The sequence below is a fragment of the Salmo trutta genome, chromosome 1, assembly GCF_901001165.1.
Source record: "Salmo trutta chromosome 1, fSalTru1.1, whole genome shotgun sequence".
Classification (NCBI taxonomy): Eukaryota; Metazoa; Chordata; class Actinopteri; order Salmoniformes; family Salmonidae; genus Salmo; species Salmo trutta.
The window spans coordinates 78,275,952-78,298,274 of record NC_042957.1 but is presented as its reverse complement, the minus strand read 5'-3'; the positions used below and the strand labels follow the sequence as shown (position 1 = coordinate 78,298,274).

Here is a 22,323-nt window from a genome sequence, read left to right as displayed (position 1 = left end):
GGCTCTGGCAGTGCTCCTCCTGCTCCTCCTTGCACAAAGGCGGAGGTAGCGGTCCTGCTGCTGGGTTGTTGCCCTCCTACGGCCTCCTCCATGTCTCCTGATGTACTGGCCTGTCTCCTGGTAGCGCCTCCATGCTCTGGACACTACGCTGACAGACACAGCAAACGTTCTTTCCACAGCTCGCATTGATGTGCCATCCTGGATGAGCTGCACTACCTGAGCCACTTCTGTGGGTTGTAGACTCCGTCTCATGCTACCACTAGAGTGAAAGCACCGCCAGCATTCAAAAGTGACCAATACATCAGCCAGGAAGCATAGGAACTGAGAAGTGGTCTGTGGTCCCCACCTGCAGAACCACTCCTTTATTGGGGGTGTCTTGCTAATTGCCTATAATTTCCACCTGTTGTCTATTCCATTTGCACAACAGCATGTGAAATTTATTGTCAATCAGTGTTGCTTCCTAAGTGGACAGTTTGATTTCACAGAAGTGTGATTGACTTGGAGTTACATTGTGTTGTTCAAGTGTTCCCTTTATTTTTTTGAGCAGTGTATATTTCCTTAACATGGTAATGTGGGGAAAAGGGTCTGGACGGAACCAAAGAAAGTAAAAGTTAAAGAGCCCCCTCTCCTACCTTAGCTGCCTACCCACTACTTATCTAACCTTAACACCACCTGGCGCGCTAACCAAAATACAGGGGGTGGTCCGCCCAGGTCTTACCTAGTGTGCATAGACAGTAAATACTACGGGTTATGTATGCCCGCAGGCCTCTTGCCTAAGCACTGCCAAGGTGCCTTCCCCTTCCCCCCCTGGGAACAAAAACAGAATAATTTCTAACATAAAGTGAACTAACGTAAACTCACCCCATTCCGTACAAATGTGCGCAACCGCGACATTCAAACAAGGCTGCAAAGAAAACTAATGGGACTGTAGCGACTGTTGTCGTGTCTTTGGCATCATTAAAACGGAAGACACATTTATCAAATAACTCTCTGTAATTATTATTACGCGATTAAACTGATTAATCGTGTAACTGTAATTAACTATAAGGTCGGGGCACCAAGGAAAATATTCAGATTACTGTTATGTGAATTAAGTTATCAATGTTCTTAAACCGAACTTCAAATAAACTACTCAGTCTGCCCCCCAGAGTGTGTAAGATTCCGGTTGAATGAAGCAGACGGAGAACCAGCCTACAAGGGTCAAAACGTTTATTCATGAGAGCTCTCAAATTCATACAATGCACACAGCCTTTTATATTGCCACACACACAAATAAACTTACATCAGTAGAGAACACCACCCCGCTTTAGGCGGCTGTATTTATCCACAGTACCCAGACCACCTGTCTCCTTATCTTTTGCCAGCCTAGCCAGCGAGGCCCTGTTCCTGTTCCTCTCACAAGGTCATCTTATCAACTCTGCCCTGTTCATTTTGAAATAGTAACAGTGTCTTACTCACACAGTATTGGAATATAGTTTTTAACCCATTATTATAGCCTTATAATTTCGAATACATTTCAACAGGTTATATGGTTTCTGAGTGAAATCATTTAGTCAAACCTTTAATCATATAATTTCCATTACAATTGCAAAGTTACAATTTTCCCAATATAACTTTCAGATATTATAATATGTGATCGATTTGTCTCCTCATTAATGATGTGTTATTTACCTCACGTCAATCTCATTCCAAACGTCGTAAATTGTTGGTTATCTGCACGAACCCAGTCTTCACTATGAGTCATCCATACATCAATTGTCTTAAAATCATTTATTTACTAATCTCAGTAATTCACAGAAATGCAAAACAAACAGATATGGTTACAAGGAAATGATAGGAGAATGTGCTCTGGTTGGCTAAATCGGCATGGCGGCTTGTTACACAAAGAAAGGGGGTTGGGCTTGAATGAAAGAGCGGGAAGACTGAGTAACAAGAAAAAGCAGCTATGCTATCGTAAATACATTATCGTATGCATTCTAAATTACCGCCCATTTGGAAAAGGAAAATGCAATAAATATTTACTCTGAGCTGCGCTTCGGTAGGTTGGTCATAGATGCTGGCTGTGTTGGCCAACAGAGATCTTCCTGTCCTCGGAAGAATGTCACTGGTGGTAAAATGGATACGTTGTAGTATCTTCGTTGTGTGTTAGATTGGATCCGTTGTCCGTCCTTTCCTAGCCTACGTTTACAGCGGCCGCTGCAAACTCAACGGCTAGGAAGTATCACTTCTGTAGTGAATAAGGGTTCAAACTTCATACCATTCGCAACCAAAGCTCACGCCGAGGTTGGCTTAGTTCTGTACTTGACATGTGTGTCCTTTTAACGCAGAGGCTGCAGACCTCACGTACCCGGAACTGACTGATTACATTTTGTCACTGACTTATATAGTGGCGAGGGGAGAAGGGTGTGTTTCATTGTTTATAACCCCTGTCTCTTCACAGGGGCGGGCCACTGATTGGTCAGGGCTCTTTCCTTATGAAAACCAATTCTCTCATTTGGAAGCTAAAATTACATTTAAACTCCTAACAAACAGTTTCAATATCAAACATTTAACCTCTCTAGGGTAGGTGGGACAAAATCGTCCCGCACTATTCAATAGCCAGTGACACATCAGAGCGCCAAATTTAAAACCACAAAATGTCATAATTCAAAGTTCTCAAACATAGGACTATTTTACACCATTTGAAAGATAAGACTTGTTAATCTAACCACATTGTCCGATTTCAAAAAGGCTTTACAGCGAAAGCAAAACATTAGATTATGTTAGGAGAGTACAAAGCCAGAAATAACCACACAGCCATTTTTCAAGCAAGCATATATGTCACAAAAACCAAAACCACAGCTAAATGCAGCACTAACCTTTGATGATCTTCATCAGATGACACTCCTAGGACATTATGTTATACAATACATGCATGTTTTGTTCAATCAAGTTCATATTTATATCAAAAACCAGCTTTTTACATTAGCATGTGATGTTCAGAACTAGCAAGTAGCATACACACCGCAAACTTCCGGTGAATTTACTTAATTACTCACGATTAACGTTCACAAAATACATAACAATTATTTTAAGAATTATAGATACAGAACTCCTTTATGCAATCGCGGTGTCAGATTTTAAAATAGGTTTTCGGCGAAAGCACATTTTGCAATATTCTGTGTAGATAGCCCGGCCATTACGGCTAGCTAATTTGACACCCACCAAGTTTGGCCCTCACCAAACTCAGATTTACTATAAGAAAAATTGGATTACCTTTGCTGTTCTTCGTCAGAATGCACTCCCAGGACTTCTACTTCAACAACAAGTGTTGTTTTGGTTCGAAATAATCCATAGTTATATTGAAATAGCTCTGTTTTGTTCGTGCGTTCAGGTCCCTATCCGAAAGTGACGCGCAAGCGCATTTCATGACAAAATATATAATTAAGAGGTCTGGTCTGACCTGCTCGTGGTATCTTTCTGTAACGCCCTGGCCATAGAGAGGGGTTTTTTGTTCTTTATTTTGGTTAGGCCAGGGTGTTACATTGGGTGGGCGTTCTATGTTCCTTTCTCTATGTTTTTGTATTTCTTTGTTTTGGGCCGTGTGTGGCTCCCAATCAGGCACAGCTGGAGCTCGTTGTTGCTGATTGGGAGTCACACATAAGGAGCATGTTTTTCCTTTGGGTTTTGTGGGTAATTGTTTCTGTTTTGAGTATTTTCCTAACAGAACTGTTTGCTGTCCTTTTTGTTCATTTTTGTAGTGTTCTCTTGTTTTTTGAATTCAAATTCTAATGATGAACACATCCTCTGCTGCACCTTGGTCTAATTCTGACGACGGCCATTACAGAATTACCCACCAACAACGGACCAAGCAGCGGAGGACGGATGATGCTGTGAGGTGTAGTTTTCTTGTAGGTGATGTGGAATTTGACTAGGAGCCACGTAAGGCGGTGCAGGGACATGTGTTTCCTTCCTGGCTACATCAAGACATCTCTCCTCCATACAAGTACACTTAAAGGGGCAATCTGCAGTTCAAACATCAACAATGCATTCACACCACCACTGAAAGTTTCTAGAAGATGGATGTAGCAATCACAGATTGTCCCCTCTAACTGTGTGATCTTTTCCCGGTTACATGAGCACGCCTTCTCTCCAGGTACACCTTGTGTCTTAACCAATCAAATGGATATGTCAAGACGAGAGAGGACAGAGTTGAAATGCATCAAGGATGCAGGTCGATGTTTATTGTCATGAGTCTTGTCCTGGAGGCAGAACTGAGTGATTTTTTTTCCCTTAGATAGGCCAGCTGCAAAGTTAAAATTGGCTATATTGTAAAAATTCATGAAAACATGTATTTTTTTCTCCCTCCATCCCCCTACCTCTCTCTCTCCCGCTCTCTCTTTCCTCCTCCCTCCCTCTCTCTACTGCTCTCTCCCCCCTCCCTCTCTCTCCCCCTCCCTGTCTCATAATTTCTGATCCTGTCTCTGTGTCGTGATGGTTCTGCAGGCCAGCAGGAAGCCAGCGGAGGTGAATAGCTCCGTTCCACTAGAGATCCAGGCCAGGACCAGGGACCAGCCAAACAGGATCTGGACCCCCTCCATATTGACCCCCATCTGCTCAGCCAGACACAGAGCCTCCTGGAAGACTGCAGCAGAGTAGGCCATGTACACACTCACCCCTGTGAGTGACGACAGAGCTGGCGGGAGGGAGGGACATAGGAAGGGGAGGGAGGGAGAAAGGAGAGAAATGGGGGAAAGGAGAAAAGGTGTGTTTACTGATAAAATACAAAATGACAGGGACATACTGACCACTAGGGAGATACAGGGACATAGTGACCACTAGGGAGACACATACTGACCACTAGGGAGACACAGGGGCATACTGACCACTAGGTGGAAAGGGAAAAATCATCACATTGTTCTGGCCCAAAGGTCATCAAATCAAATCCCAAATTTCGAAGTTTATTGGTCACAATACACATATTTGCAGATGTTATCGCAGGTGCAGAGAAATGCTTGTGTTTCTAGCTCCAACAGTGTAGTAATATCTAGCAATACAAAACAATACACACGTAATACAGGAAATTAAGAAAAATCAGAATGAGCAATGTCAGAGACAGGAATAAATGTTTTTAGGTACAGTTTATACCTCCACTACCAGCCCCACACACTAGGCTTCCAGTGCATCAGCCCAGTCCAGTACGTCCTGTTCCCGCTCCTCGCACTAGCCTTGAGGTGCGTGTCCCCGGTCTGGTACCTCCACTACCAGCCCCACACATCAGGCTTCCAGTGTGTCAGCCCAGTCCCGAGCTTCCGACGACAGTGCCCCATCCAGAGTGTCCGGCAACAGTACCCCGTCCAGAGTGTCCGGCAACAGTACCCCGTCCAGAGTGTCCGGCAACAGTACCCCGTCCAGAGTGTCCGGCAACAGTACCCCGTCCAGGGTGTCCGGCAACAGTACCCCGTCCAGGGTGTCCGGCAACAGTACCCCGTCCAGGGTGTCCGGCAACAGTACCCCGTCCAGAGTGTCCGGCAACAGTACCCCGTCCAGAGTGTCCGGCAACAGTACCCCGTCCAGAGTGTCCGGCAACAGTACCCCGTCCAGAGTGTCCGGCAACAGTACCCCGTCCAGACGTGTCCGGGCAACAGTACCCCGTCCAGAGTGTCGGCCAACAGTACCCCGTCCAGAGTGTCCGGCAACAGTACCCCGTCCAGAGTGTCCGGCAACAGTACCCCGTCCAGAGTGTCCGGCGACAGTACCCCGTCCAGAGTGTCCGGCGACAGTACCCCGTCCAGAGTGTCCGGCGACAGTACCCCGTCCAGAGTGTCCGGCGACAGTACCCCGTCCAGAGTGTCTGACGACAGTGCTCCGTCCAGAGTATCCGGCAACAGTGTACAGTCCGGAACCGAGGAGTCTGCCTACAGTCCGGAACCGAGTGAGTCTGCCTACAGTCCGGAACCGAGTGAGTCTGCCTACAGTCCGGAACCGAGGGAGTCTGCCTACAGTCCGGAACCGAGGGAGTCTGCCTACAGTCCGGAACCCGGACGGGAGTCTGCCTACAGTCCGGAACCGAGTGAGTCTGCCTACAGTCCGGAACCGAGGGAGTCTGCCTACAGTCCGGAACCGAGGGAGTCTGCCTACAGTCCGGAACCGAGGGAGTCTGCCTACAGTCCGGAACCGAGGGAGTCTGCCTACAGTCCGGAACCGAGGGAGTCTGCCTACAGTCCGGAACCGAGGGAGTCGCCCTACAGTTCAGAGCTCCTAGAGTCGCCTTACAATCTAGAGCTCCTAGAGTCGCCTTACAATCTAGAGCTCCTAGAGTCGCCTTACAGTCTGGGGTCGACGGAGAGGGACATTGCTGTAGAGACATCATGTGAGTGGAGTAAGTCAGGAGTGGAGCGGGGTCTGCGTCCAGCTCCTGAGCCACCTCCTGAGGGGGGAGTATTGGGGAAAGGGGGGGGGTGTTGCAGGAGCACCGTCCGGGGTCTGCACCTTTGGGGGCGGTACTGTCATGTCCTGACCAGTATAGGGGTTATTTGTTATTGTAGTTTGGTCAGGACGTTGCAGGGGGTATTTGTTTTATGTGGTTTGTGCTATGTGTTTAGGTAGAGGGGTGTTTGGTTTATGTGGTTCGGGGTTTTGTTAGTCTATGTTCTATGTTAGATTATTTCTAGGTTCTGTCTAGTTTGTTATAGTTCTATGTTTAGGTAATTGGGGTTGCCTCTGATTGAGGGTCCTAAAATTAGGAGTTTGTTTTTCATGGGGTTTGTGGGTGTAACACTTTGGGCTTCGTGGGTGTGGAGTCAGGCGCAGGAAGCAGGAAAATGTTTGGTACAATAGTACTGAAACCCGAGGAAATATGTCCAAACACAACAGGGCAAAACAATAACCCCGAAGTCCAAAATACATGTACCACAAAACATACGTGATGACACGTAACAAGCCCGCACACAGAACAGGTGGAGAGGCGGGCTTAAATAATACAACTAATTACTAATGGGAAACAGGTGTAACTCATAAAGACATAACTAACAGAAAAACAAAAAAGGGATCGATGGCAGCTAGTAGGCCGGTGACGACGACCGCCGAGCGCCACCCGAACAGGGAGAGGAACCGCCCTCAGCAGTAGTCGTGACAGTGGGAGGTTGTTCGTTGCATAGCTGTGTGTTGCCTGCACGACTGTTTGTCGTTCGTTTTGTTATTCTTGTTTTGTTCTTAAGTGTTCTAATAAAGTGAATATGAGCACTCAACCCGCTGCGCCTTGGTCCATTCACCACGACGACCGTTACACAGTGTGAGAGAAAAATCACATATTTACCTGATTTGTTTAATATTAATAATTAACAATTAATATGCTTAACAATAGTAGGGACATTTCTTTAGTGCCAATGCTATGCTTCTGAGAAAGGAGGGTTCATCTTTCACTCCCCGCAGCTGTTCTAGATGTGTAGTCAAGGACATGGGATAGAGATCAGCTTGAGGAACAGATAGGCCTGTATTGTTTCAATGTATCTTTGCTTCTGAGTAACCTGTTCACACGGCATTATGACAAAGAACCACTGAGAAGTGACCACAGTTCTTCAGCCTATCCTGTTCTTTTACTGTCCTCCAAGGGCTCAGCTGTGGGGAGATAGAAGAGAACGGAGGCTAGCTTGGTAGAGAAGGGAGTAACACGGAACTGCCGTTATCATTTGTTTGTCCGCTGTGACCCGATGCACCTGGCCACAAGAAGAAAACAAGGAAGCTTTCGATGCCTTGATCTGCTGGGGAGGGGTGGAACCAACCATGACTAAGCAGTTCTTGGGTTTCTATATAAACCCTGTCTCTGTATTATTCCAGCACTCAATCAATTCACCTTGTATGTGTTGTATTAACCTGTTCCCTTATTAATAAGTCAATAAAGATTTAGTTGAAGTATAACTCTGACTTGTGTGATAAGTTTGTCTCTCCTAATTTGATTAATGCAGAAATTAACCACCACACCAAGTCAGCGACAGTCCTGTGGGTAAAAACAGCTAGTTGATGAGAGGTCAAAGGAGAATGGCAAGAATGGTGCGAGCTAACAGGTAAACAGACAAATAACGGCGCAGTACAACAGTGGTGTGCAGAACGGCATGTCGGGAAAACGCATCTAGTCAGTCCTTGTCACGGACAGGCTGTTGCAGCAGACAACCACACCGGGTTCCAGTCTTATCAGCTAAAACCAAGAAGTGGCTCCAGTGTCACGCGATCACCAACACTGAACAATTGAGGAGCGGATGAATCCTGGTCCGACGATCTCGGCTCCTGTTGTGTCATGTTGATGGCAGTCAGGATTTGGCGTAAGCAGCATGAGTCCATGGCTCCATCCTGCCTGGTGTCAACAGTACAGGCTGATGACAGAGTCAGGATTTGGCGTAAGCAGCATGAGTCCATGGCTCCATCCTGCCTGGTGTCAACAGTACAGGCTGATGGCAGAGTCAGGATTTGGCGTAAGCAGCATGAGTCCATGGCCCCATCCTGCCTGGTGTCAACAGTACAGGCTGATGGCAGTCAGGATTTGGCGTAAGCAGCATGAGTCCATGGCTCCATGCTGCCTGGTGTCAACAGTACAGGCTGATGGCAGAGTCAGGATTTGGCGTAAGCAGCATGAGTCCATGGCCCCATCCTCCCTGGTGGTGATGGTGTAATGGTGTGAGGAATGTTTTACAGGCATACGTTAGGTCAATGCCCTGGATAATTCAGGCTTTTCTGGAGGCAAAGGGGGGTCCAACCCAGTACTAGATGGGTGTACCTAATAAACTGGCCCCAGTGTATGTACAGTATACATATATAATGTGTGTATACAGTACCAGTCAAAATTTTGGACACACCTACTCATTCAAGGGTTTCTATTTATTTTGACCATTTTCTACATTGTAGAATAATAGTGAAGACATCAAAACGATCAAATAACATATGGAATCATGTAGTAACCAAAAAAGTGTTAAACAAATCAAAATGTATTTTATATTTGAGATTCTTCAAAGTAGCCACCCTTCGCACACTTTTGTTGTCAAGTTCTAATCGTCACAGTGGGAACAACGTCCTCCATGCACTTCCTCATTAACCCATTCACCGAGTCAGTGTATACGTCGGTACTATTCTCAGAAGCGACCAGCAACATTTCCCAGGCCGTGTGATCAAAACAATCTTAAAGCATAGATTCTGATTGGTCAGACCAATGTTGAACAGTCCTTACCATGGGTGCTTCCTGCTTAACTTTCTGCCTATAGGTGGGGAGGAGCAGAATGGAGGCGTGATCTGATTTGCCAAAGCGAGGGCGGGGGAGGGCCTTGTAGCCGTATCAGGAAGGGAGAGTAGCCATGATTCAGGGTCCATGTTGCGCGTGTACCACAGGAGACATGTTGATAGAATTTCTGTAGCATTTTCCTCATATTTCCTTTATTAAAGTCCCCAGCTACAATAAATACTGCCTCGGGATATGTAGTTTCCAGTTTGCAATCCAAACGCTACTAATGCCATAATGAACATACCTTGGGGCGTTCTGTACATTTCTGTAGTGAGGCACCAGGTGCACATCGTTTCCAAAACCATTTGTTTTTGAGACCGGTGTGGACCAAAGTATGTCAGATCATTTGCTAACACTTTACTTGACACCCAGCGTCATAACACGTTATAACGGTCATAACCATGTCATATATAACAGCTGACATAACCTGTCACAATATGGTCATAACACTTTCATGCATATATTTAAACCTGTTGTGACATATGTTACATTATTTTATGGCTGGTTATAACACCTATATAAGCGTGTCAACACCCACAAACCTACCACACAAGGTAAAACATTCAATTACACCATAGCCTACTTGTCAACAGTATGTTTATGTTACAGTATATAACATTTTCTGAAATTTACCATATTCAATGATCATTGTAATTGTGCACAAATTGATGTCAGACATGCACATATCAATGTTCTGTTGCTAATGACTGGGATGAATGCAGGAGCAGATTTCAGGAGCAGGGCATGTACTTGATAGGCCTGGCTTGTATGATTATGATGGTCATTATGTTTCATGACAGTGTCATAAAGTGTATTTTCTTAGTCCAAGTAAAGTGACACAGGACGGTCATAATGCTTCATGACAGTGTCATAAAGTGTATTTCCTGCAAGTTATTTAAAATATGATTGGGAGAAAAGCATGACTGTAAAGAAATTCATTACAACAACAACAACGGACTTAAGTTATGTCAGTTGTTATGACATGGTTATGACATGTTTATGACCGTGTCATAACGTGTTAAGTAAAGTAAAGTGTTGGCGATCATTGTCAAAGAGGGATTGTGATGGGATTACAAAAAACGACAAATATGACAATAACGGTGTGTATTTGCATGACAATTAATCATTACCCATGATTCCATAATCGTCACAACCCTATGTATGGGAATACTCCGCATGTCTTTTCATCTGTTCTTGTGTGTGTGTGTGTGTGTGTGTGTGTGTGTGCGCGTGCTTGATTAGTGAAAATAAATGTGCTCCGCTGTGCAGCTCTGGTGTCAGACCAACTCATCAGCCCGATGACGAGGTGTGCCCATATAGATTCTATTAAATTACTACAGGGGATATGTCATAAAGTTATGCCTCAAAGTTCCAGAATGGGGTGAAAATGGCAGCCATCTTGGTCAGGGAGAAACCCAAACCCATTCTAATTGGAATGAATGGCAGTAGAGGCATCATCCTGATTTTACTATGCAGGAAAATAGTAAGACGTGATGTATCAGACATTATGTAATAGAATTATTGTCAACCTAAAATATTGTGATATAATTATAAATACAGTTTATATGGGTCTCATACCCATTTTCTGTATAAACAACCTCTGAACTACACTGAACAACAATATAAGCACAACATGTAAAATGTTGGTCCCATGTTTCATGAGCTGAAATAAAAGATCCCAGAAATGTTTCTGCCTCACAACCGCAGACCACGTGCATGGCGTTGTGTAGGCGAGCGGTTCGCTGATGTCAACAGAGTGGGGTTATGTGGGGTTATGGCTGGGCAGGCATAAGTTACGGACGCCAAACAATGGCCATACCGTTATACCGTGACGTGATCCTGAGGCCCATTGTCGTGCCATTCAGTGCCATTCCAACAGGCCACAGTCAACAGCCTGATCAAATATATGCAAAGGAGATTTGTCGTGCTGCATGAGACAAATGGTGATTTTTAGATTTTTAAGGTATCTGTGACCAACAGCTGCATACCTGGGGCGGCAGGTAGCCTAGTGGTTAGAGTGTTGGGCCAGTAACTAAAAGGTTGCTAGATCAATTCCCCGAGCTGACGAGGTAAAAATCTGTCGTTAAATAAAGGTAAATGCATGTAGTCTAAGTCATGTGAAATCCATAGATTAATTAGGGCCTAATGAATTTATTTCAGTTGACTGATGTCCTCATATTAACTGTAAACGTTGTTGAAATTATTGCATTTATATTTTTGTTCAGTGTACTTTGAATATAAATTAGAATGGAAAGTGGTCGGTATAGTATATAGACTGTGGTGGGGCATGTATAGGGTGCTTACCTCCCAGTACATAAGCTCTGGAAGTAAGGGTGTATTGTGTATTATTATTTTTTACCTTAAAGGTAAGAACAAATTCTTATCTTCAATGACAGCCTAGGAACAGTGGGTTAACTGCCTTGTTCAGGGGCAGAACAACAGATTTGTACCTTGTCAGCTCAGGGATTTGAACTTCCAACCTTGCGGTTACTAGTCCAACGCTCTAACCACTAGGCTACCCTGCCACCCCAAGGAGATATAGGGTATAAGGTATAGGGTATAGGGTGTGGGTGTAGGGTAAAAGGTGTAGGGTATAAGGTGTAGGGTTTAGGGTATAGGGTGCTTACCTCCCAGTAGTAACAGTACACCAGTCATCAGCAGTAGTAGGTAAGCTCTGGCCAGCAGGCCGATGAACCCCATCAGTCCCCCGACAACCATGATTATCATGCTGAGAGGAAGCAACACCATGAATGTCCCGTGCATATCTGAGAGAGGGGGAGGGGAGGGAGAGAACAAATATATAACTATGCTATAATGCACTCTCTTGAGAGAGAGAGAAGGAAGCGATTCCCGGACCTTCCATAACAAAGCCATCACCTACAGAGAGATGAACCTGGAGAAGAGTCCTCTAAGCAAGCTGGTCCTGGGGCTCTGTTCACAAACACAAACAGAGCCCCAGGACAGCAACACAATTAGACCCAACCAAATCATGAGAAAACAAAAATAATTAACAAAAAACAGAGCAAACTAGAATATTTGGCCCTAAACAGAGAGTACGCAGTGGCAGAATACCTTACCACTGTGACTGACCCAAACTTAAGGAAAGCTTTGACTATGTACAGACTCAGTGAGCCTTGCTATTGAGAAAGGCTGCCGTAGGCAGACCTGGCTCTCAAGAGAAGACAGGCTATGTGCACACTGCCCACAAAATGAGGTGGAAACTGAGCTGCACTTCCTAACCTCCTGCCCAATGTATGACCATGTTAGAGACACATATTTCCCTCAGATTACACAGACCCACAAAGAATTTGAAAACAAACTCGATTTTGATAAACTCCCATATCTACTGGGTGAAATACCACAGTGTGCCATCACAGCAGCAAGATTTGTGACCTGTTGCCACAAGAAAAGGTCAACCAGTGAACAAACACCATTGTAAATACAACCTATATTTATGCTTGTTTATTTTCCCTTTTGTACTTTAACCATTTGTACATCGTATATAGACATAATATGACATTTGAAATGTCTTTATTCTTTTGGAACTTCTGTGAGCTTTTGCTGTACATTTACAGTAAACACAGTTTACAGTTTACTGTACATTTTTATAGTTTATTTCACTTTGTTTATTATCTACTTCACTTGCTTTGGCAATGTTAACATATGTTTCCCATGCCAATAAATCCCTTAATTCAATTCAATTTAATTTGAGAGAGCTGGTCCTGGGGCTCTGTTCACAAACACAAACACACCCCACAGAGCCCCAGGACAGCAACACAATTAGACCCAACCAAATCATGAGGAAACAAAAAGATAATTGCTTGACACATTGGAAAAAATTTACCAAAACAACAGAGCAAACTAGAATGCTATTTGGCCCTTAACAGAGAGTACACAGAAGCAGAATACCTGACCACTGGGACTGACACAAAATTAAGGAAAGCTTTGACTATGTACAGACTCAGTGAGCATAGCTATTGAGAAAGGCTGCCGAAGGCAGACCTGGCTCTCAAGAGAAGACAGAATCTCTTCCCTCCTTCCTCTCTGTCTGTCTATCCCCATGGGGTTTACACAAATTAACATCTATTCTGTTTCATTGGGACAATGTCACTACCCTCACACACACACACCAAGGTACAGCAGGGATGCTTCCTTATCTGTCCCAGTACCGTGGGATCTAATCTCATCTAGAAACCTGGGCTTGTGTTTGTTTGATTAGATACTAATTCTACAGTACCTGTTTGTGTTTCTGAGGTCAAATCATTGTTTGTGTATGTGTGGCTGCACATCTCTGTGTGTGGGAGTATGTGTGTTTGTATTGCCCTCTGGTTGCCAGGGTGAACTTCTACTGTATCTCTATCATTACTAACGATTAACTGGACCGAACCAACCCCATCTGTTACTTGCCATGGTCTGTCTCTCTCTCTCTCTCTCTCTCTCTCTCTCTCTCTCTCTCTCTCTCTCTCTCTCTCTCTCTCTCTCTCTCCAATTTAAGGGCTTTATTGGCATGGTAAACATATGTCTACATTGCCTCTAGGAGTACAGTCTCTTTCTGTTGTTCTGGGAGGACAGTCTCTCTCTGTTGTTGTTCTGGGAGGACAGTCTCTCTCTGTTGTTGTTCTGGGAGGACAGTCTCTCTCTGTTGTTGTTCTGGGAGGACAGTCTCTCTCTGTTGTTGTGCTGGGAGGACAGTCTCTCTCTGTTGTTGTGCTGGGAGGACAGTCTCTCTCTGTTGTTGTGCTGGGAGGACAGTCTCTCTCTGTTGTTGTTCTGGGAGGACAGTCTCTCTCTGTTGTTGTGCTGGGAGGACAGTCTCTCTCTGTTGTTGTTCTGGGAGGACAGTCTCTCTCTATGTTGTTGTGCTGGGAGGACAGTCTCAATCTGTTGTTGTGCTGGGAGGACAGTCTCTCTCTGTTGTTGTGCTGGGAGGACAGTCTCTCTCTACACAAAAAAAGGGTTCCAACAGGGTTCTTCAAAGGGTTCTCCTATGGGGACAGCCAAATAACCCCCTTAGATTGTAGATAGCACCTTTCTTTCCAAGTATCATTCACATGCCATGTAGATCAGCGAGCAATAATCAGTCATTTCATCCACTTTACATTGATTGTAAACCCCACAGTCCACCCTCCCCTTTCGGCCCACAGTCCACCCTCCCCTTTCAGCCCACCCTCCCCTTTCAGCCCACAATCCACCCTTCCCTTTCAGCCCACAGTCCACCCTTCCCTTTCAGCCCACAGTCCACCCTCCCCTTTCAGTCCACCCTCCCCTTTCAGCCCACAATCCACCCTCCCCTTTCAGCCCACAGTCCACCCTTCCCTTTCAGCCCACAGTCCACCCTCCCCTTTCGGCCCACAATCCACCCTTCCCTTTCAGCCCACAGTCCACCCTCCCCTTTCAGCCCACCCTCCCCTTTCAGTCCACAGTCCACCCTTCCCTTTCAGCCCACCCTCCCCTTTCAGCCCACAGTCCACCCTTCCCTTTCAGCCCACCCTCCCCTTTCAGTCCATAGTCCACCCTGCCCTTTCAGCCCACCCTCCCCTTTCAGTCCACAGTCCACCCTTCCCTTTCAGCCCACAGTCCACCCTTCCCTTTCAGCCCACAGTCCACCCTCCCCTTTCAGTCCACCCTCCCCTTTCAGTCCACAGTCCACCCTCCCCTTTCAGCCCACAGTCCACCCTCCCCTTTCAGCCCACAGTCCACCCTCCCCTTTCAGCCCACAGTCCACCCTTCCCTTTCAGCCCACCCTTCCCTTTCAGTCCACAGTCCACCCTCCCCTTTCAGTCCACCCTCCCCTTTCAGCCCACAGTCCACCCTTCCCTTTCAGCCCACAGTCCACCCTCCCCTTTCAGTCCACCCTCCCCTTTCAGTCCACAGTCCACCCTCCCCTTTCAGTCCACAGTCCACCCTCCCCTTTCAGTCCACCCTCCCCTTTCAGTCCACAGTCCACCCTCCCCTTTCAGTCCACAGTCCACCCTCCCCTTTCAGTCCACCCTCTCCTTTCAGCCCACAGTCCACCCTCCCCTTTCAGTCCACCCTTCCCTTTCAGCCCACAGTCCACCCTGCCCTTTCAGCCCACAGTCCACCCTGCCCTTTCAGCCCACAGTCCACCCTTCCCTTTCAGCCCACAGTCCACCCTTCCCTTTCAGCCCACAGTCCACCCTTCCCTTTCAGCCCACAGTCCACCCTGCCCTTTCAGCACACAGTCCACCCTCCCCTTTCAGTCCACAGTCCACCCTCCCCTTTCAGCCCACAGTCCACCCTCCTCTTTCAGCCCACAGTCCACCCTCCCCTTTCAGTCCACCCTCCCCTTTCAGTCCACAGTCCACCCTCCCCTTTCAGCCCACAGTCCACCCTCCCCTTTCAGCCCACATTCCACCCTCCCCTTTCCAGTCCACAGTCCACCCTCCCCTTTCAGTCCACAGTCCACCCTCCCCTTTCAGTCCACAGTCCACCCACCCCTTTCAGCCCACAGTCCACCCTCCTCTTTCAGCCCACAGTCCACACTCCCCTTTCAGTCCACCCTCCCCTTTCAGTCCACAGTCCACCCTCCCCTTTCAGCCCACAGTCCACCCTTCCCTTTCAGCCCACAGTCCACCCTCCCCTTTCAGTCCACCCTCCCCTTTCAGTCCACAGTCCACCCTCCCCTTTCAGTCCACAGTCCACCCTCCCCTTTCAGTCCACCCTCCCCTTTCAGTCCACAGTCCACCCTCCCCTTTCAGCCCACAGTCCACCCTCCCCTTTCAGTCCACAGCCCACCCTCCCCTTTCAGCCCACAGTCCACCCTGCCCTTTAAGCCCACAGCCCACCCTCCCCTTTCAGTCCACAGTCCACCCACCCCTTTCAGCCCACAGTCCACCCTCCTCTTTCAGCCCACAGTCCACCCTCCCCTTTCAGTCCACCCTCCCCTTTCAGTCCACAGTCCACCCTCCCCTTTCAGCCCACAGTCCACCCTTCCCTTTCAGCCCACAGTCCACCCTCCCCTTTCAGTCCACCCTCCCCTTTCAGTCCACAGTCCACCCTCCCCTTTCAGTCCACAGTCCACCCTCCCCTTTCAGTCCACCCTCCCCTTTCAGTCCACAGTCCACCCTCCCCTTTCAGCCCACAGTCCACCCTCCCCTTTCAGTCCACAGCCCACCCTCCCCTTTCAGCCCACAGTCCACCCTGCCCTTTAAGCCCACAGCCCATCCTCCCCTTTCAGTCCACATTCCACCCTCCCCTTTCAGTCCACAGTCCACCCTCCCCTTTCAGTCCACAGTCCACCCTCCCCTTTCAGCCCACAGTCCACCCTCCTCTTTCCGCCCACAGTCCACCCTCCCCTTTCAGTCCACCCTCCCCTTTCAGTCCACAGTCCACCCTCCCCTTTCAGCCCACAGTCCACCCTTCCCTTTCAGCCCACAGTCCACCCTCCCCTTTCAGTCCACCCTCCCCTTTCAGTCCACAGTCCACCCTCCCCTTTCAGTCCACCCTCCCCTTTCAGTCCACAGTCCACCCTCCCCTTTCAGTCCACCCTCTCCTTTCAGCCCACAGTCCACCCTCCCCTTTCAGTCCACCCTCCCCTTTCAGTCCACAGTCCACCCTCCCCTTTCAGTCCACCCTCCCCTTTCAGTCCACCCTCTCCTTTCAGCCCACAGTCCACCCTCCCCTTTCAGTCCACCCTCCCCTTTCAGTCCACAGTCCACCCTCCCCTTTCAGTCCACCCTCCCCTTTCAGCCCACAGTCCACCCTTCCCTTTCAGCCCACAGTCCACCCTCCCCTTTCAGCCCACCCTCCCCTTTCAGTCCACCCTCCCCTTTCAGCCCACAGTCCACCCTCCCCTTTCAGTCCACATTCCACCCTCCCCTTTCAGCCCACCCTCCCCTTTCAGTCCACCCTCCCCTTTCAGCCCACAGTCCACCCTTCCCTTTCAGCCCACAGTCCACCCTTCCCTTTCAGCCCACCCTCCCTTTTCAGTCCACCCTCCCCTTTCAGTCCACAGTCCACCCTCCCCTTTCAGCCCACAGTCCACCCTTCCCTTTCAGCCCACAGTCCACCCTTCCCTTTCAGTCCACAGTCCACCCTTCCCTTTCAGCCCACAGTCCACCCTTCCCTTTTAGCCCACCCTCCCCTTTCAGCCCACCCTCCCCTTTCAGTCCACATTCCACCCTCCCCTTTCAGCCCACCCTCCCCTTTCAGTCCACCCTCCCCTTTCAGTCCACAGTCCACCCTCCCCTTTCAGCCCACAGTCCACCCTTCCCTTTCAGTCCACAGTCCACCCTTCCCTTTTAGCCCACAGTCCACCCTCCCCTTTCAGTCCACCCTCCCCTTTCAGTCCACAGTCCACCCTCCCCTTTCAGTCCACAGTCCACCCTTCCCTTTTAGCCCACCCTCCCCTTTCAGCCCACCCTCCCCTTTCAGTCCACATTCCACCCTCCCCTTTCAGCCCACCCTCCCCTTTCAGTCCACCCTCCCCTTTCAGCCCACAGTCCACCCTCCCCTTTCAGCCCACAGTCCACCCTGCCCTTTCAGCCCACTGTCCCTGTCTTGTCTTGTTTGTGCTATATAGAACCCTTTCCTAAGGTTCTATAAAGAACTATTAAAAAATACAATATATAGCACCAAAAAGGGTTGTTGTGGTTCCAACAGTTTTGGGTGCATTATGGTACCTTTTTTAATGGTTCTTTATGGAACCTTTATATGGAATGGTTCTGTAATGATCTTTCCTCAATCTCAAAGGTTATACAAATAACCTTTTTGAAGAATAATACAGGGTTAGCAATATTGTGTTGTTAATATTCCATAGGTGTTGTTATTGAGAAGGTGAACCAGGTGTGCTAGCGCTGGAACAGCTGAGGGTCCCTGAAGTAGTGAAGTTACGTTTTTAATACTGGAGTTCCGAGGCATGTGGAGTTCCGAGGCATGTGGAGTTCCGAGGCATGTGGAGTTCCGAGGCATGTGGAGTTCCGAGGCATGTGGAGTTCCGAGGCATGTGGAGTTCGGAGGCATGTGGAGTTCCGAGGCATGTGGAGTTCCGAGGCATGTGGAGTTCCGAGGCATGTGGAGTTCCGAGGCATGTGGAGTTCCGAGGCATGCGTCGCAATCACCAAGCAGCTAACTTCAAAAGCAGTGTTCCGATGCGTGTATCACTTTATCAGCATTACATCATCAGTGACGTCCGAAGCTTTGTTTGAGCAGGTGCTTTTTTCAAACCGTTTGTTGCAAAAAAAATGCGAGATCCAACAGATTTCGCTGATTTTGCGAGATCCCATTGATTTCCTACAGGTTCCGGTGCTTTCTTTCATGAACCTGCTTTCAAACATCGACCTTTACTGGTTATCGTACTTATACACCTAGTTAGGATTTTGTACATGTAATTAAAACTGACTGGTAGCTAAGCATACTAGTAGGTTACTATGGAACATTCAAGAACGTTAGGGTGTGAGGTTGAATCCCATTGAAGGCACACTATTTAGAAAATAGTTTTCAAATAGTTATGTGAAACTTGTCACGTCCTGGCCAGTATATAAGGTTAATTGTTTTGTAGTTTGGTCAGGGCGTGACAGAGGGTATTTGTTTTATGTGGTTCGGGGTGGTGTGTTTGTGTAAAGGGTGTTTGATTTAGTATGTCCGGGTTTTGGTTTATGTCTAGGTAGTTCTATGTGGAATCTAGTGTGTGTGTTTCTATGTTTGGTTGATTGGGGCTCTCAGTTGAAGGCAGGTGTTGTCTATCTGCCTTTGATTGAGAGTCTCATAAATGAGGGTGTGTTTGTGTTTTGTGGGTGATTGTTCTGTGTGCAGCCCTAGGCTTTGCCAGACTGTTTAGTTGTTCGTTCGTTCTCTTGGTTTGTAATTTTGTATTCATTTTGGAAAGTTAATAAATCAAAATGAGCATACACGTACCTGCTGCATATTGGTCCACATTTTCTGATGACGATTTCGCACTATCGTCGGAAGACGAGGACGACAAACGTGACAAAACTACATTGCACTGTTCAAATAATGTGTTGTATTTAGTATAGTATAAGCTTCAGTCTTAATCATCCTAAATAATGTGTTGTATTTAGTTTAGTATAAGCTTCAGTCTTAATCATCCTAAATAATGTGTTGTATTTAGTATAGTATAAGCTTCAGTCTTAATCATCCTAAATAATGTGTTGTATTTAGTTTAGTATAAGCTTCAGTCTTAATCATCCTAAATAATGTGTTGTATTTAGTATAGTATAAGCTTCAGTCTTAATCATCCTAAATAATGTGTTGTATTTAGTTTAGTATAAGCTTCAGTCTTAATCATCCTAAATAATGTGTTGTATTTAGTATAGTATAAGCTTCAGTCTTAATCATCCTAAATAATGTGTTGTATTTAGTATAGTATAAGCTTCAGTCTTAATCATCCTAAATAATGTGTTGTATTTAGTTTAGTATAAGCTTCAGTCTTAATCATCCTAAATAATGTGTTGTATTTAGTATAGTATAAGCTTCAGTCTTAATCATCCTAAATAATGTGTTGTATTTAGTATAGTATAAGCTTCAGTCTTAATCATCCTAAATAATGTGTTGTATTTAGTATAGTATAAGCTTCAGTCTTAATCATCCTAAATAATGTGTTGTATTTAGTATAGTATAAGCTTCAGTCTTAATCATCCTAAATAATGTGTTGTATTTAGTATAGTATAAGCTTCAGTCTTAATCATCCTAAATAATGTGTTGTATTTAGTATAGTATGAGCTTCAGTCTTAATCATCCTAAATAATGTGTTGTATTTAGTATAGTATAAGCTTCAGTCTTAATCATCCTAAATAATGTGTTGTATTTAGTTTAGTATAAGCTTCAGTCTTAATCATCCTAAATAATGTGTTGTATTTAGTATAGTATAAGCTTCAGTCTTAATCATCCTAAATAATGTGTTGTATTTAGTATAGTATAAGCTTCAGTCTTAATCATCCTAAATAATGTGTTGTATTTAGTATAGTATAAGCTTCAGTCTTAATCATCCTAAATAATGTGTTGTATTTAGTATAGTATAAGCTTCAGTCTTAATCATCCTAAATAATGTGTTGTATTTAGTATAGTATAAGCTTCAGTCTTAATCATCCTAAATAATGTGTTGTATTTAGTATAGTATAAGCTTCAGTCTTAATCATCCTAAGTAATGTGTTGTATTTAGTATAGTATAAGCTTCAGTCTTAATCATCCTAAGTAATGTGTTGTATTTAGTATAGTATAAGCTTCTGTCTTAGTTTTTTTTTACAATCGCTAGGACCCATTTCTCAATACTTAGGTCACTTTTTCAAAACTCATTGCTTCGGCACAAAATGCATTCAATGACTACATATTTCAATTTTCATCAATTCTTTTCTCACTCAGACACAACCGCCACCAAAACTCTATTTACTTACAGGCCAATTTGCACATGTTTACATACTCTTTTCAAAACTGTTAAACTTAAGTTCAAAACCTAAAGTAACACAAAATTGAATAAGACAGCAATCTGCTACATTTCTACAGTAATACCGTATTGAAATATATTCCAAATCTAAAAAATGAAATACTATCAAAACAATTAGACCAACCACAGCTGAATCCCATTGTAGCTGAACACCTACACAGGTGTTATTCTTTCAATTACATTCTTTCAATTACTATACAAAAGGGGACATCTTAGGAATAATGCTGTAGTGTAATGTAAACATGGACCCAGCCAGAGATAGAGAAGTGGCTGACAGAGGAAGAAGAGTGGCTGGGAGAGGGAGAGGGAGAGGAAGAGGGAGAGGAAGAGTGGCTGGGAGAGGGAGAGGAGTACGTACGCGTGGTGGAAGAAGACTGAGAGGAAGATCAAGAGCTGTAGTCTCAGATGAGATTAGGGCTACTATAATTGATCACGTAATAAATCATGGTCTATCAATGAGAGAGGCTGGTCTGAGTGTGCAATCCAAATCTGTAACGCTCAACAGTGGCATCTATTGTGAGAAATTTCCAGCAAAACAAACAGGTAAGATGTGCATTCTGCAAGGGCATCTGACTGAACTGCACATAACAGAAGTAAATTGAGCAAAGCCTCCAAACCCACTTGTGTGTAATTGTTTTTGTATTTCTGCTTAAGGACCCAACGGTTACCACCCACAGGTGGGAGAGGTAAGATTCTCACTGCTGTGCAGGAAACAATCGTTGATATGGTCATCAGAAACTATGGCATAAAACTCACAGAGATTTGGGACAGAGTTGACAGACAACATTACATTTGGAAATATTCACAATGTAAGCATAACAACTATTTCTAGAGTCCTGAAACAACATCAAGTCAGGATGAAGCAGTTGTACGCTGACCCCTTTGAGAGGAACTCTGAACGAGTCAAGCAACTCAGGAACCAGTATGTCCAGGTAAGATGACTATAAAATACACAACTGGTTTTGAACAAAACCAAACAGGGCAGAGACACACAATAGCATGTTTTTAGGTGTAATGTAAACTACCGTAATAGCCTAACTCTTATGTTGCCTTGTGGATTTATTATAGAGAGTCATGGAGATTGAAGCCAGGCAAACACCCCACATATTCATCTTTGTGGATGAGGCTGGTTTCAACTTGGCCAAAACACGGCGGCGAGGAAGGAGTGTGATTGGGAAAAGAGCCACAGTGGATGTCCCGGGCCAGAGGGGTGCCAACATCACAATGTGTGCAGCAATATCCTCTGATGGATTGCTGTTACACAAACCACTCATTGGACCATACAACACCGAGCGTCTCATTTCATTCCTGGATCACCTCTATGGAAGGGTCGTGCCAGGTGAGGAAAGGGTTGCAGTGAGGTGGAATCGGACAACGTTTGTAATTGTATGGGACAATGTGGCATTTCACCACTCCCGTGCAGTCAGAGTGGTTTGCAGCCCATCCCAGGATGGTGTCACTTTTCCTCATGGAGGTGGAAGGTTTATGACCACCATCCACATGATCAAATGTCCCTCCTGGACCCAATGAATGCTGGATGCCTGGACATATCTGCAGAAGATTGCCAAGGATGGACCAGGCGTGCCAAAAGATTGCCCAAGATGACATAAGATGTGATGTGGATGAGAACCTGTGGCCAAACGCAGAAGAC

The 22,323-nt window shown here is 45.9% G+C and overlaps 1 protein-coding gene across 1 annotated transcript in view; it reads right to left on the bottom strand.

Annotated features, from left to right (window-relative positions):
• Nucleotides 1-4,433: 4,433 nt before the first annotated feature.
• LOC115208407 (transmembrane protein 114) overlaps nucleotides 4,434-22,323 on the bottom strand; it is a 34,355-nt gene continuing 16,465 nt past the window's right edge. Inside the window, exons 3-4 of the mRNA XM_029776443.1 lie at nucleotides 11,878-12,015; nucleotides 4,434-4,675 (exon numbers count right to left, since the gene is read on the bottom strand). Of these exons, the coding sequence (XP_029632303.1) occupies nucleotides 4,443-4,675; nucleotides 11,878-12,015 (371 nt within the window). The 3' untranslated portion in view covers nucleotides 4,434-4,442. The remainder of the gene's footprint in view (nucleotides 4,676-11,877; nucleotides 12,016-22,323) is intronic.